The sequence below is a fragment of the Miniopterus schreibersii genome, assembly GCF_964146895.1.
Source record: "Miniopterus schreibersii genome assembly, chromosome: 16".
In the NCBI taxonomy this organism is placed as follows: Eukaryota; Metazoa; Chordata; class Mammalia; order Chiroptera; family Miniopteridae; genus Miniopterus; species Miniopterus schreibersii.
The window spans coordinates 39581689-39597834 of record NC_138116.1 but is presented as its reverse complement, the minus strand read 5'-3'; the positions used below and the strand labels follow the sequence as shown (position 1 = coordinate 39597834).

Sequence of the window (16146 nt, the reverse complement as noted above, 5' to 3'; positions counted from 1 at the left end):
CAAGAACGCGAGAGGAAGATGGGCAGTGAGAAGACGGTCAGAGCAACGGATTCCAGCCCCAAGGGCTGCCGGCGCCCAGGCTTCGCTCCTGCCAGTGCCTTTCCTGGTGCCGTCGGGCTCCCCGACGTCCATTGTCATGAGGAAGGCATAAATGGGCACGCAGATAGACACGCCCGGCTATTTCACACCGCGACAAGTGCACGCGAGTAAATACAGCAGTTAGGGCAGAGGGCCATGCCAGAGACCAGGGGCTGTTTAAAACCTGCTGGTCACGAGAGACCTCTGAGCAGCGGGCACGTGCTCTGCAGTCGCTGTGCCAATTCCTCCCACCGCCCAGCAGGCCCCACCCCACTCTGCCTCGTGCCCCACTCTTTCCAGATAACTGAGCCTCCTTCGCAGGGATCTCACCCAGCAATAAGCCCTGTCGTGTTTCCTTGCAACTTCTAGGAGTGACGAGGGGAAAGGTGACATGAGGTACTGACCAGAAGGAGGCGAGGGAGGGAGCCCTGCAGGGATCTGGCGTGGGAACGCACCGCGGCAGGTAGGCGGGACAGGCGGCCGTGGGGAGCCTTCCTGGACGTCCAGGGATCAGCAAGGAGGTCCGTGTGGCTAACCCCGAGGCCAGGGCCAGAGATGTTTGGAGACACCGTTGGGAGGGGCGGTTATAGGACTTGAGTGAGATGGGTGCCCCTGGGGCTTTCAAGACAAGGACAGGCCGACACCACTGAGAGTTCCAGGGCCCGGCTGCCCCTCGCAGACAGCAGCCACGGGGGCAGCGGGGGGCACCGGCCTGCAGGCCGCGCCAAGGCCGGAGGCGAGGGGCCTGACCCGTGGGAGCCGCGGCGGCGGGACAAGTGACCGGAGGCCGGGTTTACCTTGAAGGGAGGGCCGGCGTGCTGGCAGATCAATTTGATGTGGGGAAGAGAGACACGGAAGGTTTTAGGGCGACTCAGAGGCTCTGGCTGAGCCAACGGAAGACGGAGCTGCCACTAACTGAAGAAGGAAAGTCTGCTGGAGGAGCGCGTGCGGGAGGAGGCGAGGAGCCCAGGGCTGAACCAGGAGCGCACGAGGCGTCCCGCGGGCTTCCCGGTGGAAACTTCGGGAAAGAAGCTAGATTAATGAGCCCGGGGTCCAGGGGGAAGATCTAGCTTGAAATATAAACTTGAGAATTATCTGCTTATAGCGGGCACTTGAAGCTTTGAAATCTAATGCGGTCACCAAGGGCGTGACTGTGTGTGTGTGTGTGTGTGTGTGTGTGCGTGTCCTTACTCCCGTGGATAAGTACGTTTCTTGAAAGCAATGCCTATTGCCTGCGCTTTATAAAAACTATGTATATATTAGGGCATCATATATATTAAACAATATCTGTTAAGCTACTGCTATTTAAACACAGACCGCAATAAAATAAAAAAGTGCGACACAGACTTAGCGGTGAACATGAGAAGGGCAGGATTGGTTTAAACTCTGCGCACACACACCGCGAAGAGCAGGCAATCTGGCCGTGCTTGAAACCTCCTGGCTGGGAGCTAAAGGTGATTTCGGTTTATCAAGTGATTCATTAATAAAATAAAAACTCCAGTCTTCAGATTACCGGTTACCTGCGTGACTATGAGCAACCATCTCTCCTCCTTGAGCCTCTGTCTCTGCAAGTGCACGAGCCCGGGGGGTGACGCCGGAAGAGCCCTGAGTGTCCCTGACAGGCAGGCGCTGCAGTCCTGCCGGCCTCTCCTGGGGCTGTCCCTTCCCGGCCATCGGGCTCCCCCGGGTGGCCGCCGGGCTGAGTGCAGCCTGGTTTCAGGCAGCGACTAGATCGCTGAGCCACGTGCAGGCACCCGCCAGGGCAGACGCTCTGGTCAGCATTTGGGGTGCATTTTCTTGTTAAATCCTCACCTAAACACCGCGCGGCAGATAGTTTCTTATCCCCATCTTCTATATGAGGAAACTGAGGCACAGATTCGAGTTTGCGTGGTAAAGGCCGACCCAGGATTGAAACCCAGGCCGTCCGAGTCGGGAGGCTGAACCCCTCACAACCGCGCGGCTCAGGAAAGGCCCTGCCTGGCAGCGAGAACGGATGAATGACCAAGTGGGAGAGTCCTGGTGTCGCGCCTGGGGAGAGGGACCCCGTGGCTACCCGCGTGTGCAGCGGGCGGTGCCCTCCCCGCGAGCTCCCAGGGAGCAGCCACAGAGGGAGCCGGGCCGAGACCTGGCCCTGCGGGGAGCTGAGGTCCACGCAGCTCGGGGCCTTCAGGAAGGAGGCCTGGCAGGGGCGCCCCTCTCACCTCCAGGCCGCTAGGCCGCCTTTCTCCTCCTGCACCGGCGGCTCTCTCAGGGTGCTCTCCAGCGCGCAGCTTCTGTTCCCTCCCGCTTTGACTTGTCCAGGCGACTCACCCAGCGTGTTCCCCAGCTCAGGGGATCCCCGTTCCTGGCCCCCTGCAGCACTGCTTCCCACCGCCACCTGCTCCGTCACCTCAGTGTTTCCCAGTTCACGGTCCCGAGAAAGCAGGAATGACTGATCACTCGTCTTGACACCAGGGGAGCTGTGCCCCAGGAGAGAGGGTAGACGGCCGTGCCACAGGGCACTCCTGTGACTGCCTGAGTGCAGGCCCGTCACGGAACTGCCTTTCAGCACACGCAGAATCGCCATGTGCCCTATACCTTGGTGCCACTGCTCTCTAGTATCCTTTTAAACACAATCGAGATCGAGATGCTGCCAGATGCCTGCTGGACCCCAGGGCAATGGCTTCATAAGGTATATAAATGTCTAATCACTGTGTTGTACACCTGAGACGAATATAATATTGTATGTCAACTATAATTGGAAAGTTAAATGTTAAAAAATTCACTGTGAAGTATTCGATCAGCAAGGATGTATAAAAGATAAATGTACAGTTTAAATAATCAAGCCAACTCCCCAGTGCCCAGCTGAAGATGAGGGGAGAAGCAGCCCGGGTGCCCTCCTCACACCGGGCCTCCCCTCTCCTGTGCACAGGCCGAGCCAAAGTCCTGGGTTTTGAGTGCATCAGGCTCTCGGTTTTTATAAGAATTTGACCACCTTTAATGTATTCCTAAAATATGTGTTTTTTAGTTTTGCCTGGTTTTGAACTTTCTATAAATGGATTCACAGCATCAGGCCAAAATAGTTTTACATCCAAAGTTCTAAAAAGTTTTCAAGGAATAAATTACACCAATGTTATACATATTCTTCCAGACTAGAGGAAAGAGAGGAAAGTGCTCCAATTCCTTCTGCAGAACAAATATAGCCTAATTTTTTTAAAAAGTCTTTCAAGAATGGAAAATTATAGGCCCATATCACCCAGGATGATAGATATGAAAATCTCAAACACAACCAAGCTGTGTTTATCCCAGTAATTAAGGGATTGTTTAAAGGATATTGAATGTTGAATTTTACTTTATGGAAAATTCCATAAAGTGCAATTTACCACATTAACAGATTAAAGAAGAAAAATCATATACCGATCGCAACAGTTGCAAATAAATCATTTGATAAACTTCAACTTCATTCATTAAAAAAAACCTCAGTCATTTAAGATATAAGAAAATTTCCTCACTTGGTTAAAAAACATCTATTAAAACAAAACAAAATAAACAAAACAAAACAGAGCAAACACCATCTAAAAGGGGAAAGGTTAGTTACAGTCTCATTGAAATACAGATTGAGACAAACAGGCCTGTTCTCACGCCTCTGCTTACTGTGGGATTAGAGATCGGAGCCAGAGGAAGATAATAAAAACAAAACTGAGGCTTACGGAAGAAAGGACATAAAACATTCATTATTTGCAAACGATATGGCCACTTACATAGAAAACCCAAAACAACCACCGGCCAGTTACTAAGGAAAAAAGAGAGTTTGACAATGTGATGGATATAGATTAACATCAAAATCCAATTAATTCATATGTACTCATAAAAATATAATTAAAGAGATCACATTATAATAGTAATAATAATAAATCAAGTACCTAGTACAAAAATGTGCCAGATCTCTATAGGAAAAAACTTATTTTATTGAGACGTTAAAGAAAACTAGGTCAATGGAAAGACGTATCACATTCATGATAGAAAGACAGACTATTGTAAACATGTCGATTCTTTTCTAATTGACCTGTCGTCATGGTCCTCAAAGTCTGGTTTGTGGAACAGCAGCCGCAGCATCCCCTGGGTGTTTGTTGAAAGTGCAAAGTCTTGCCCGGCCAGTGTGGCTCAGTGATTGAGCGTCAACCCATGAACCAAGAGGTCACTGGTTCAACTCCCAGTCAGGGCACATGCCTGGGCTGTGGGCTCGAACTCCAGGAGGGGGCGAGCAGCAGGCAACCGATCCGTGTTTCTCTCTCATCGATGTTTCTCTCTCTCTCTCTCTCTCTCTCTCTCTTCCTCTCCCTCTCCCTTCCTCTCTAAAATCAATAAAAATATATATATATTTTTAAATGCAAATTCTTGGGCCCCATCCAGGGCCTAGTGCATCAGAAGCTGCAGCCGAGAACACAGGGTCCCCTTTTCCCCGGCTCCCAGCCGGAGGGCTTTCTTCCGGAGAGTAGAACTTCAGCGTTGCTCATCCTGCCCTCAGTTATCTGTGGCTGAGGCCAGATCCCAGGTGAGTGTGGTTAAAGAAGTGTGGGCGCCTCCCTCAGCCCCCACTCATGAACCAAAGGCTCTACACGGGCATGGAGTCCTGCGAACACCCTGGCCCCGACGGTCCTTACTGCACCAGAGATTCCAGCTGGGGAAATCAGACAAGAAACAGAAGGCATTCAGGTCGGAAAGGGCGAAGTAAAACCATATCTGTTTGCAGATGATACGATCTTGTACATAGAAAATCCAAAGAAATCTACTAAAAAAAAACTATTAGAACTAATAAATGAATTTAGCAAAGTTGGAGGAGACAAGATCTATATATAAAATCAATTATATTTCTGTACACTTGTAATGATAATCTGAATATGAAATTAAGAAAGCAATTCTGTTCACAATAGCATTGGGGAAAAAATGCTTATAAATTTAACAGAAGAAGTGCAAATCTTATATCCTGAAAACTACAGAATATTGATTTAAGAAATTAAAGAAGATCTAAGTAAGTGAGAAAACTCCCTACGTTCGTGGGTTGGAAACGATGACAGTTAAGATGGTAAACTGACCCTCAAAACTGATCTACAGATTCAACACAATCCCTGTAAGAATCCCGGCTGACTCCTTTGCAGAAATCAAACAGATGCTTCAATAACTGATATGGAATCATGAGTGATCTGGAAAAGTCACACAATCCTGAAAAATAGGAACCGAGTAGAACAACTCATGCGTCCCAATTCCAGAACTTACTTCAAAGTAATGGTAATCAAGACAGGGCGGTACTGGCACAAGGACAGACAGACAGATACATGGAGTAGAACTGAGTGCTGAGAAATAAGCCTATAGATCTGCGGCTACCTGGTTTTCAACAGTCGGTGCCAGCACATCTGGACAGCCACACTCTCAAAGACGACTTTTGATGGATGGGCTCTTACCTCCCACCATAAATGGAAACCATATGGTCAAAGACATAAATGAAAGAGTGAAGCCTATAAAACTCTTAGGAGGAAAAAAAAAGATGTAGAGAGATCAGAATTCTCATACACCGCCCGTGGAGATGGAAAATGGGGCAGCTCCTGGGAAGCAGTTCAGCAGCTTCTCAGATGATTCCAGAGTTTACCGGGTGGCCCAGCCACCCAACCCAGGCATCTGCGCGAGACGCATGAAAACACACATCCGCACAAAACCCTGTGCATGAATGTTCACAGCAGCTCTGCTCATACAGCCAAAGGTAGAAACAACACAAACGTCCACTCCACACACGACTGGACAAACAAAACGTGGTAAATTCAGACGACGGGAGGCTATTCAGAGAGGAACGAAGCACTCACACCTGTTTCTTGGATGAACTTGGATGAACCTGAAAAACGTGCCAAATCACAGAGGCCTGTGATAAAGATTCACATACTATGTGACGCCAGGCAAATGAAACCCCAGCGCAGCACCTGTGCAGATCCGAAGCCTCGGCACCTGCTTGGGGCTGGGGGGGGGAAGCTGGCAAAGGGGCATAGCTCGGGGTACGGGGTTTCCAAGGCGATGAAATATTGTGAATTTTAGAGTGGAGAGGACTGCAAACACCTGTGAATACCCTAAGAAGCCCTGAATTGCCCGCTTTAAAGTCTGGATTGCATGGTAAGTGAATTATAGATCAATAGAGCTGCTTTTTAAAATGTGTCGAGGGGACAGAAGGGTCAAGAATCGCCAAGACACTTGTTTAAAAGCACAGTGGGGGGCTCAGCGGGCATCGGGGTTAATTACGGAGCTGCAGCGAAGACGAGGTGCTGTCGGCAGAGGGAGGCACACTGACCAGTGGGAACCAAGTCGGGGGCCTGGACCCCCGCGCACGCTTGAAGCTTTGTCTGCGATCAAGGGGGGACGTCTGGTCAGTGGGGAGCAGGGGGACTGCCCACTTAACACATGCAGCTGAGAAACACGGTTATCACAGGAAAAGCTGAAATTATATTTCCACCTCACACCATTTACAAAAGTCAATTCCAATTGGATTTAGAACTTGAACATAAGAAAAGAAACTTTAAAACGCTTAGTATAAAATACAGGTTGAGTATTTATAAATCTTAGGATTAAAATCTTATGTTGTCTTTTTAAGTAAGTTGCAAAAATCATGGATTATAAAAAAATTTATGTCTGAATAATCGATGTCCATAACTTTGTTCATAAAAGATAACCTTTACAAAAGTGAAAAGTTACTGAGAGAAGGTATTTTCAATACACACATCTATGAACAATTTGGATTAATAATATAGAAATGATAATGATATTAATAAATAGAACATAATAGAACAAATTAATAAATAGAGCATAATAACCTAATGAGAAAGTGAGCAGAAACATGAATTAGGAAACCTCTCTGGCCAATAAACACAGGCTGCTCATCATTAGTGATTAAGGAAAGTTCTATCAAGATCGCATTGTGATATCATTTTAAACTTCTTCAAATGGAAAAAATTAAAAGTCTGAAATACCTAGTGTTGAGGAAAATGTAAATTGGTGCAACAAGTTGGAAACCAGCTTGGTATTATCTCTTAAAGTTGAGCATCCACATGCTTTAAGATCCAGCAGCTTCTTCTTTTTTTTTTTTAATCTTTATTGATTTCAGAGAAAGGAAGGGAGGAGAGAGAGAGAAACATCGATGATGAGAGTCATTGATCGGCTGCCTCCTGCACGCCCCCTGCTAGGGATCAAGCCCGCAACCCGGGCATGTGCCCTGACCGGGAATCGAACCCCGATCGCCTGGATCCTAGGTCGATGCTCAACTGCTGGGCCACGCCGGCCGGGTCAGCAACCTGATTCTTGAGTGTAGATCTAAAGGAAACCTGGCGCTTGTAAAACAGGACACATGGACAAGAATATTCACACTGGCACTGTTCTCTACAGAAAAATCTGGAAATAACCAAAATGCCCATCCAGGGGGAGTGGAATTTTTAATGCAATAAAAATTTTCACAGCAGTCAAAAAGCAATATGGATGAAGCTTAGCAACAGACCATTAAAAGGAAATTCAAAATATTACAGACAACATGACCTTTGGATAAAATATAAAATCTAGACTCAAAAGTCCATCATGACTGATCTATCATTTATCCATCCATCCATCCATCCATCCATCCATCCATCCATCTTACTAGGAAGGGATGGAGGGAGGGAAAAGACAGAAGTTAGAAAGGAAAGCAAGTGAATGATGAGCGTGGGGATTCTGGAGGGTGACTACCTTGGGCCAGGAGAGGCAGGGAAATGTGATAATGGGCAGACTGTGGGTTAGACACATACAGGTTATTGTTAGAGATACAACTTTTATTTTTCACAAGCATTCATTACATTATTATTAGCTAATATCTAACCATGTATCTAAATGAAAGTGAGGGGTGACTACTATCTGGGCAACTACATGCCCAGATAAAACCCATGTTTTTCATGCTAACAGGAAAAACAGAGAATGGGCTGGGCGTGTGGGGTGGGAGGAAGGGGGAACCAGCAGCCTCCACCACGCCATTCGCTTTATTATTTCAATCTTCATGTTGTTCAATTACAAAAGCTTTATTTGATCTTCACTTCTCAATAGTCTTCTTGATAGTCTCTTATCCCTGGCTCGTATTTTTAAGCTTCCCAGTTGATACTAAGCATTTTTTAGTATTCTGCATTTTTTAATATTCAAGTAACTGTAACCGCCTGTGGTCTCTGCTGGTTTTCACTCACATCTTGCTTGTGTTTGTGATTTTTGACTGTGAGCTAGCTACTCGTTTTCCTTTGAGCCTAACCTGTGCTAATTCTCTGAGCCTGAATTGAAGGAGATTTCCTCCAAAGACTATACTGATTTGTTCTGCCAGTCTCCTGGGACACTACTAACCTAGGTCTGTTTAAACTTTCTGCCTGGGGTCTTGGGGTACAGAGGTGGTGTGAAGTCAGATCATGAACCCACCTGGAAGCTGCCTTGTGGTTATGAATTCGTGGCCATCTTAGCGTGTTCCCTCCACCCAGTGGCAAGATGAAGGCAAATGTTTCAATTCCATCTACAATCGATTGGCAGATTTTTTTCTACCTTACACTTTGTATGTAGCCCTTTGAGCTCCCAGCCTTGTTGGAGGATTTCCTAGTGGACATCTCACATTGGGCAGCTCCACACCAGACTTTCTGAGTCCTAAACACTGCATAATCTCAAGTACAAAAGCTCCAGGTGTCCAGAATGTCAAAGAAAACCTAGGCACAAATGCTTATTTTGTCAGCATCTGTTAGGCAACTTCCAAAGGCCCCAACACCTTCAGGAACAAAAGCCGCTCCTATCAAGTTCTTTTTTCTGTCCTCAATTGACACAAGTCTTCATGCTTTGAAAATGGGTCTACTTTCCAGAAACAGGCAAAAGCAGCTGGGGTCCAGAGCTTCTGCTTCTGCCCAGCCAGCATGGCTCAGTGGCTGAGCAGCCAGGAGGTTGCAGTTGGATTCCCGGTCAGGGCACATGCCCAGGTTGCACGCAGGAAGCAGCCGATCAATGACTCTCTCTCATCATTGATGTTTCTCTCTCTCCCTCTCCCTTCCTCTCTGAAATCAATTTTTTAAAAAACCAACCACGTTAAAAAAAAAAAAAAAAAAAAAGAGCTCCTGCTTCTGCTTTCTGTTTGGGGGGCGGGGGACACTTCTCGGATTCCTTTTGGACCAATTCAGGAAAGCATTTTAAAATAAATATTTTTATTTTGTAACTACACGTGTCATTACTTCAATCGGGGGTATCATTACTGGCATCCAATCTAATATCCTGTGAGAAAGAGTCAGTCACTAGTACTTTCTTACGGACAGCTGACTACTTCTGTTTCCTGAGCACCTAAAATTTGGCTGCTGACTATTGACTGGTGGGACAGCCCCCACTATGACCTAAAGGTCACTTCTTTTCTTTCAGTAGAGATATGCCATGAATATAAAAACCCATTCCAACTTACTTTGCATTGTTTTAGGGAAAATCAGGTAGGCTCAATAGAATGAAATTCTGTCTTCAAGAAGCGTGAGAAACCAGGCTTCCTGGCCTTTTAACAGGAAAGCACTCTCGCTGCATGACAGCCAGGCTCGCGATCCACTGGGCCATGAAGATGACTGAGACTGACCTCAAATAACTCACAGTCAAGTAAAGACAGGGACAAGTAAATATAACAAAATGTGATTAAATGCTGCATAGATTTATGTTTTAAAAGAAGTGATCTGAGCTCAGAGGACAGAAATGGGAAAGGCTTCCAGAGGGTGTGACATTTAACCCAGGTCTTAAATAAGTAGGTGCCTTCAAAAGACAAGAAAAGAACTGCGGACAGAAGGAACCAGTTTAGGCAACAAGGGGGCCCGAGAGGGCACAGCAGGTGTGGGCGACCCCGAAAGGCTGTGAAAGGCACACAGAGTCCGTAAAGCAACTTGAGTCGCCCACGCCCGAGAAGACTTTTTCCAGACCTCCACCCCCTTCACCCCACACACCGGATCATGGGTCAGCCTAGCTAACGCCACACCCTGTTATCACGTAAGTCCTCCTGTCCATTCCCGATTCCATTCCCTTAGCCCCCCAGCCTCTGCCTCGGATACTGCAGGTTTCTTAACTGCTCTTCAAGCCTCCCCACTCCCGGCCCAGGCTACACAGGCACTGAAACAGCTTTCCCAACGTGCAAGTCAGGGCGAGCCATCTTCTTGCTTAAAACCCCATTTGGTGCTCCAGCACTTAGGAGGCAAAGCTCACCCTCGGCGTGACGTCCGATGCCCTGGGTGATCACGACCCGCCGCCCCTTCCAGACCCCCCGGCTCTGCGACAGGGCAAAGGTTACTACAGGCAGTGAGCCCCCGCCTCACCTTTAAAATGGAGACCATGGCTCCTCCCGTGTTGAGGATTAAATAAAACTATACATTTAAAACCGTAAGCACGTGGCCTTTTTCTCGCATAGCCCAGGGACTCATTAAAGGCAGAAACAGGACTGAGCGATTCCATTACACTTCAGGACGCCGAGGGGCAGCGGGCAGGGCTGAGGGGTAACAGGAGGGAGGGAGGCAGTGAGCAATGGCAACGGGGGGAGGGGCGGAGGGGGAAACTCAGGAATGTAATCAGGACCTGGTTGCTAACTGAAAGCAGAGGTGAAGGGAAAGATGTACTGAGAAGGCAAATTTCTTTTTTTTATTGATTTCAGAGAGAGAGAGAAACATCAATGATGAGAATCATCGATCAGCTGCCTCCTGCACGCCCCCTCTAGGGATCGATCCCGCAACCCGGGCATGTGCCCTGACCGGGAATCCAACCTTGATCTCCTGGATCCTAGGTCCGTGCTCAACCGCTGAGCCACACCGGCCAAGCAAGTTTCAAAGAAACGCCCTGACACCATCAGGAACAAAAGCTGTTTCTAGGAAGTTCTTACCCTTCCCCTGCCCTCAGTTGAAGCAATTCTTCATCCTCTGAAAATGGATTTACTTTCTAAAAACAGGCAAAAGTAGGTTAGGGTCCATTCTTGCAAAACAAGAAATTAAACTGTGAAATGCCACGTGGGCTAGAATTAAGTGTCGAGTCCATGAAACTGGCAGGAATCACATGCATGTAACATGCATTTATTTGGGGGGGGATCTATCTAGGTGTTTTATAACCAAACCTTGCAATGCATGTAACTGTCAATTAGGAAGCACATGGTTTCATGAGAAAAATCTCAGCAAAGCAGCGAGAGCCCTGGTGCTTTGACCAGCGCTGACCCCTAGCAATGTACTGACTGCCTTTAGCAAATTTCCCAGTCATTCGGGACGGGCGCCCTGTGTGGACGGAGGCAGCAGGAGCCTGCCTAGCCCCAGGGTGGTGCTCACGTTAACCCTGCAAGTGTGATAAAAGCAATCATACCTCACAGTTCTTCTGTAAAACACTTTGTAGACAAAAATCTCAAATGCAGATAGAACACTTGATCCGTTACACATTGGGATTACTCAACTGTGACTTTATACTATGCTCCGCGGACAATTTTAAATAGCAGAATCATGTTTTACATTTAACAAGTATAAATACACTTTGGCATATCATCAGAAAAACAACAACAAATGTTACTGTAGATACTGAACCATGAACCCTTATGATGCTGCCCAGGTTTGAGATGAGAATCCCTGGACGTTCATTTACCCGAAAGATGGAGACCAAAAATGCATCGCTTCAGCCTACAGCCAACTCCCAGGAGATACACGGAAGCGGACGCCTCCCACGCTGAAGGTGATCCCTACACCACGTGGTCTAGGACCAACTGCCCACGCCCCGTGGTTCCTGCAGTCACCCTCAGAGTCACCGTGATGACTGGCACTCCCTGTGGTTCCTGCGGAAACCCTCAGTCGCTATGCTGATCGGGTTTCCCCTCAAACCACTTAACCCACAAATCCAAAATGAACAGTTCTTAGGTTCTCTGTCCTCACATTCTGAGTACTAAGCACAGAGGCTGCAATGTGACTGATGCACACCCCGGCCAAGAGCTGGGACACGAAGCCACCTCGGCGGGTGAGGCGGGGCTGCAGGGGTCCCGGCACTGGCTGCTCCAGCAGCTGACAGCTGTGAGAAACCAGTGAGCGACCGGGCACTCTGACAGACTAAAGAGCCACCTCAGATCCCTGCCTGCCTGACCCCTCCTCAGTGACTGACGCAACTCATCACGCTCACGGGGACACTGAAGTCTCAGGTGCCCACTTAAGAACTAGGTAGAGCTTCTCTGGCTGGTTCTCAGGGAATTGCCTTCTACTCCGCTGCCTTGCCGTGGGCCACCGAGCCTCCAGAAGCTCGACGTGAGCTCATTTCCAGGGTAAAGCAGGCCTTGGTTAGGCTTAGGAACCTTCGGGTTACCCCCAACTGAAGCTCTGCTTCTCACTGCCACACTTCTGTCAGGTGTTTTAAATTAATCACTTACGAATTCCCTAAGAAACGAGGTGTCGCGGCTGGACTGGAATCTCAGCTCCCCCTACCCGTCGGGGTCAGAGCTTCAATTCCGGAAGCCTTGGTTTCGGGGGTTTTGCATGTGCTTTTTTCATATCTAAAAGGGGAGACTACAACCTGACTTTGGAGACTACAGTGAGGACCAAATGCGGTTAACAAATAGTTGCACTGTCCACAAAACATGAAGTACAGTCTCCCTGTCTCCTGACACCGAGTCCGCTCTCAGCGAGGGCCCTGGCAGCTCCGGCTCAGGAAGAGGCCAGGATCCCCAGAGCCACAGGCTCCCCTGGGGTACGTCTGCTACTCCCCACCCCGGGTTCTGCAGTGGTGCGCCTGCCTCAGGCCAGAGCAGGAGGGGCACAGAAAGAGGGTAAGGTGCCGAGTTAACGTACGGTCACAAGTCAGGGTTTGCTCACTGACAGACACATCCAGTGCTGACACTTCGGTGTCCTCTCCAAACGCTCCCAGGGCTCCACGGCTTTTGTTCACTTCCCAGGCCTCCCCCCATGAACCGCCCGGTGTGCCCTCCTCAGGGAGCCGTGGCGGCTGCGATCCGAGCTGAGGCGGACGCCCAGCAGCAGGGGCAGGAAGCCTGGCTGGTAGGCAGACAGCGGGCCAGCGGGCGGGACGCCACCACGCCCGGCGGAAGAGCAGGGCCCTTTCTCCTGGCACTAAGCAGCTGGGCAAGGAGGGCACCCAACAAAGAATCACACTTCAGGGACAGCCTCCCACCTGCTCAAGCAGGAAGCGAAGTGACAGCAACCACACGAGAGGAGAAAAAGAAAAGCCGTAAACGCTCCAGAAGAGAAGCTTCCTCAGTGTGAAACACACGATAATTTAATGGAATTTACTCAATTTTCCCTCTCAGGGTCTGACTTCAGAAAATCAAATTACAAAGTCATCATCACATCCTAGATTTATTACAACTGACCTGCAGGCAAAAGGATAGAACTATTACATAAACACTTCGATTCCATGTATATATCTTAAATAGAGGAGGAATTCAAACAAGAATACAGGATAAAATATTCCAAAGCTCCAAGAAGCAGTTATGTTACTGAGCTCCATTTTTACAGACAAATAAGGCAATATCCCTGCACATTAGCTTTTCGATAATTTTTATACATTTTTCTATGGTACAAGAGAAAAATAACCAGAGCTCACAATGTACAGTTCTTACACTATTTTCACAGTCTGTGAACACTATACACCCTTTTGTTTTAATAAAGATACATTGTAATAAACTCCTTGCCCTTAAGTTTATAGTTTATAATAATCTATGATTAATACACTAAAATTGCCTTTTATGTGGTCATCCACACAACAGCACGTCAGATCAGCTCCTGGACAGTCAGAACTGCTTTGATCTCCATGTGTACAATGCAAAGTGACCCACGCTGAGCCAGACGGGAGATCGACAGCAGGGAACAAACTCCTCGGTCCCTGGGAGACGTGAGGATGGCTTGGTGTGGGTAAAGGAAGCCACACAACGATGCTTCCTTGCAGAACACTGTGAGTCTAAGGTTTAGGATGCCATGGGGAGAAAACAGGAAAATTAGGCAAGTGGACCAAAGCAATAAATCATTTTTGAATTCTGAAATTTACAGGGATGTGACTTTAAAACAGCACCATTCTCCCTTTATTGTTTAGTGTGTATGACTGTCACTCTGGGAGGAGACACAGCAATACCTGCCCCGTGTGGCTCAGTGACGGCATCACCCGTCGCCGACCACGGCTGCTTTCTATTCCAGTGCGCCTGAGCCACTCACAGTGCTGCGTGGCGCCCAGTGCCCGCGCCAGGGAGCAGAGCAAGCCCAGGAGAACCTGGCTATGGGTGAGTGAGGAAGCAAGCGAAGGGCAGCAGACTTCAACGGCCTCATCACTACTCTGGGGCTGTTTGGGGATTTTTGTAGAATTCCAATTCCAAGAAACGACGGTGACCTTCTAGAGATTCTTGCAGGTGCTGAGCATATCTAAGACTGTCGCTTCAGGTCCACATTGGGTCACGTGTTTCTAGAAAGATGCTTTCTCATCACCTACCACACGACTGAGCCCCGTGTCTCTCAGCCTTTAAACATTGGGGCATGTGAGAGGTTTAGGGCTAGAAATCCTTGGGGAGGAACATCCCTGGTAATTATAAAGGTTTTTGATATGGGGGGAAAAAGGCGAAATATTGGATTAAAGCAGAGGTCACACAGTGGCAATAGACTACACAGGCAGGGAAAGAAATTCAGAAACCAAAGACCTGGACCAGTGATGGCAAACAGCTGAGATTTGGTCTTTTGCTGCCTACGAGTAATTGTTATCTAATCAATCAAGGCACATTGCTCCTCGCTACTTCTCCCTGGTAGTGAGTTTTGATGGCTAAAGTATCGGGCTCGGGACAAAGGGGAAATGTGAAGCTGCTACAAGTTGTTCAGATAAGATACTAGAATTAAAAACATCTGTAAACGTTGCCCTCTGTACTTTTTCTTCTGTCAGTCCCGATGGTTTGTGGCAGGTGGAGCCTCACACTGGCAGCACACCAATGCTGAGTGACAACTCTTAGGATCAGCACCTTCTTTGACAAGTGGCAGACTCCTAAGTCTCCCAATGAAGAGCAGAAGGACTGGCCAAGGAGAAAAGAACACATTCTGTCCTGTCTTGATATTTTAATGTTCGCCTCTTTGAACACAACATGGTTTTTGGTAAAGATAAATTCATTCTAATTTAAAATGATATTTCAAACAGGAATTGGCTGAGCAAGTCGATCCCCGAACATCGACTGTGACGATAAAGCAACAGAACGTCAGATCAGTAAATCTATTGCACTTGGTGAAGAACGGAAATCCTCCTGTCTCAGCCCCAGAAGGCAATGTGTCTCGCTGGCCGTGCAAGCTCTTCTCCCCACGCCCGAGTCTACGTTCAGACACAGCACGCCCATCACTGCGTTCTCCCAGGATTTGGAAGTCTGACAAAATACCACTCCAGTAGCTGTGTCTCCAGGTTTTGAGTCTAGAAATGAATTTAAGATGTGACCTAATCACAGTCAACAAATTGATCGTACTGACTTCCATGCTTCATGAGTGTGTCCACAGGAAAGAGCAGGATGAGGTCTCTGACCAGCACTAACACTGAGATCAGCGGGTGTTTCGGGGATGCACGTTCTAGGTGACGGGAGTACAGACATGATGGAAACAAACACCAATCTTATTGCACATGGTGTCTGGCGAGCAATAAAAACACTGTGATACGGGTGAAAATTCTTTACGTCTTGCTTCCTCTCAGCCCTTTTTTCTAGAGTCTGACGTAGCAGCGGCATCAATCGACATACATGGGGGAGCTGGGAGTAGTTGGCATTTGATCCAGGATTTTACAAACATAGCTTGCAACCTCTACGGTACGTTCTTCATACATTAAAATAAAGGGATGTTTCTACAAGAAAAGTGGACCAAAAAAAAGAGAAAAATATCAAAATTCGTATCAGAGAACACAGAACTTTCCCAGTTTTGATAGAGCCTAGAACCAAAGGCTCCACCAGCATGGCTTCGAAACACTGTAGCACTGGCTCAGAGCAGCAAGCAAAGCCTGCACTTCCAGGAGGTGTGTCAGTGGGGGTGGGCCGCACTTCTGGGAGGTGTGTCAGTGGGGGTGGGC

At 47.9% G+C, this 16146-nt stretch overlaps 1 protein-coding gene across 4 annotated transcripts in view; it reads right to left on the bottom strand.

Moving 5' to 3' along the window:
* Positions 1–13311: 13311 nt before the first annotated feature.
* The window catches only part of MAP2K4 (mitogen-activated protein kinase kinase 4), a 110327-nt gene continuing 107492 nt past the window's right edge, over positions 13312–16146 (bottom strand). For all 4 annotated transcript variants that reach the window (XM_081115820.1, XM_081115822.1, XM_081115821.1 and 1 more), the window contains one exon: positions 13312–15924. In XM_081115820.1, the coding sequence (XP_080971946.1) occupies positions 15811–15924 (114 nt within the window). In that variant the 3' untranslated portion in view covers positions 13312–15810. The remainder of the gene's footprint in view (positions 15925–16146) is intronic.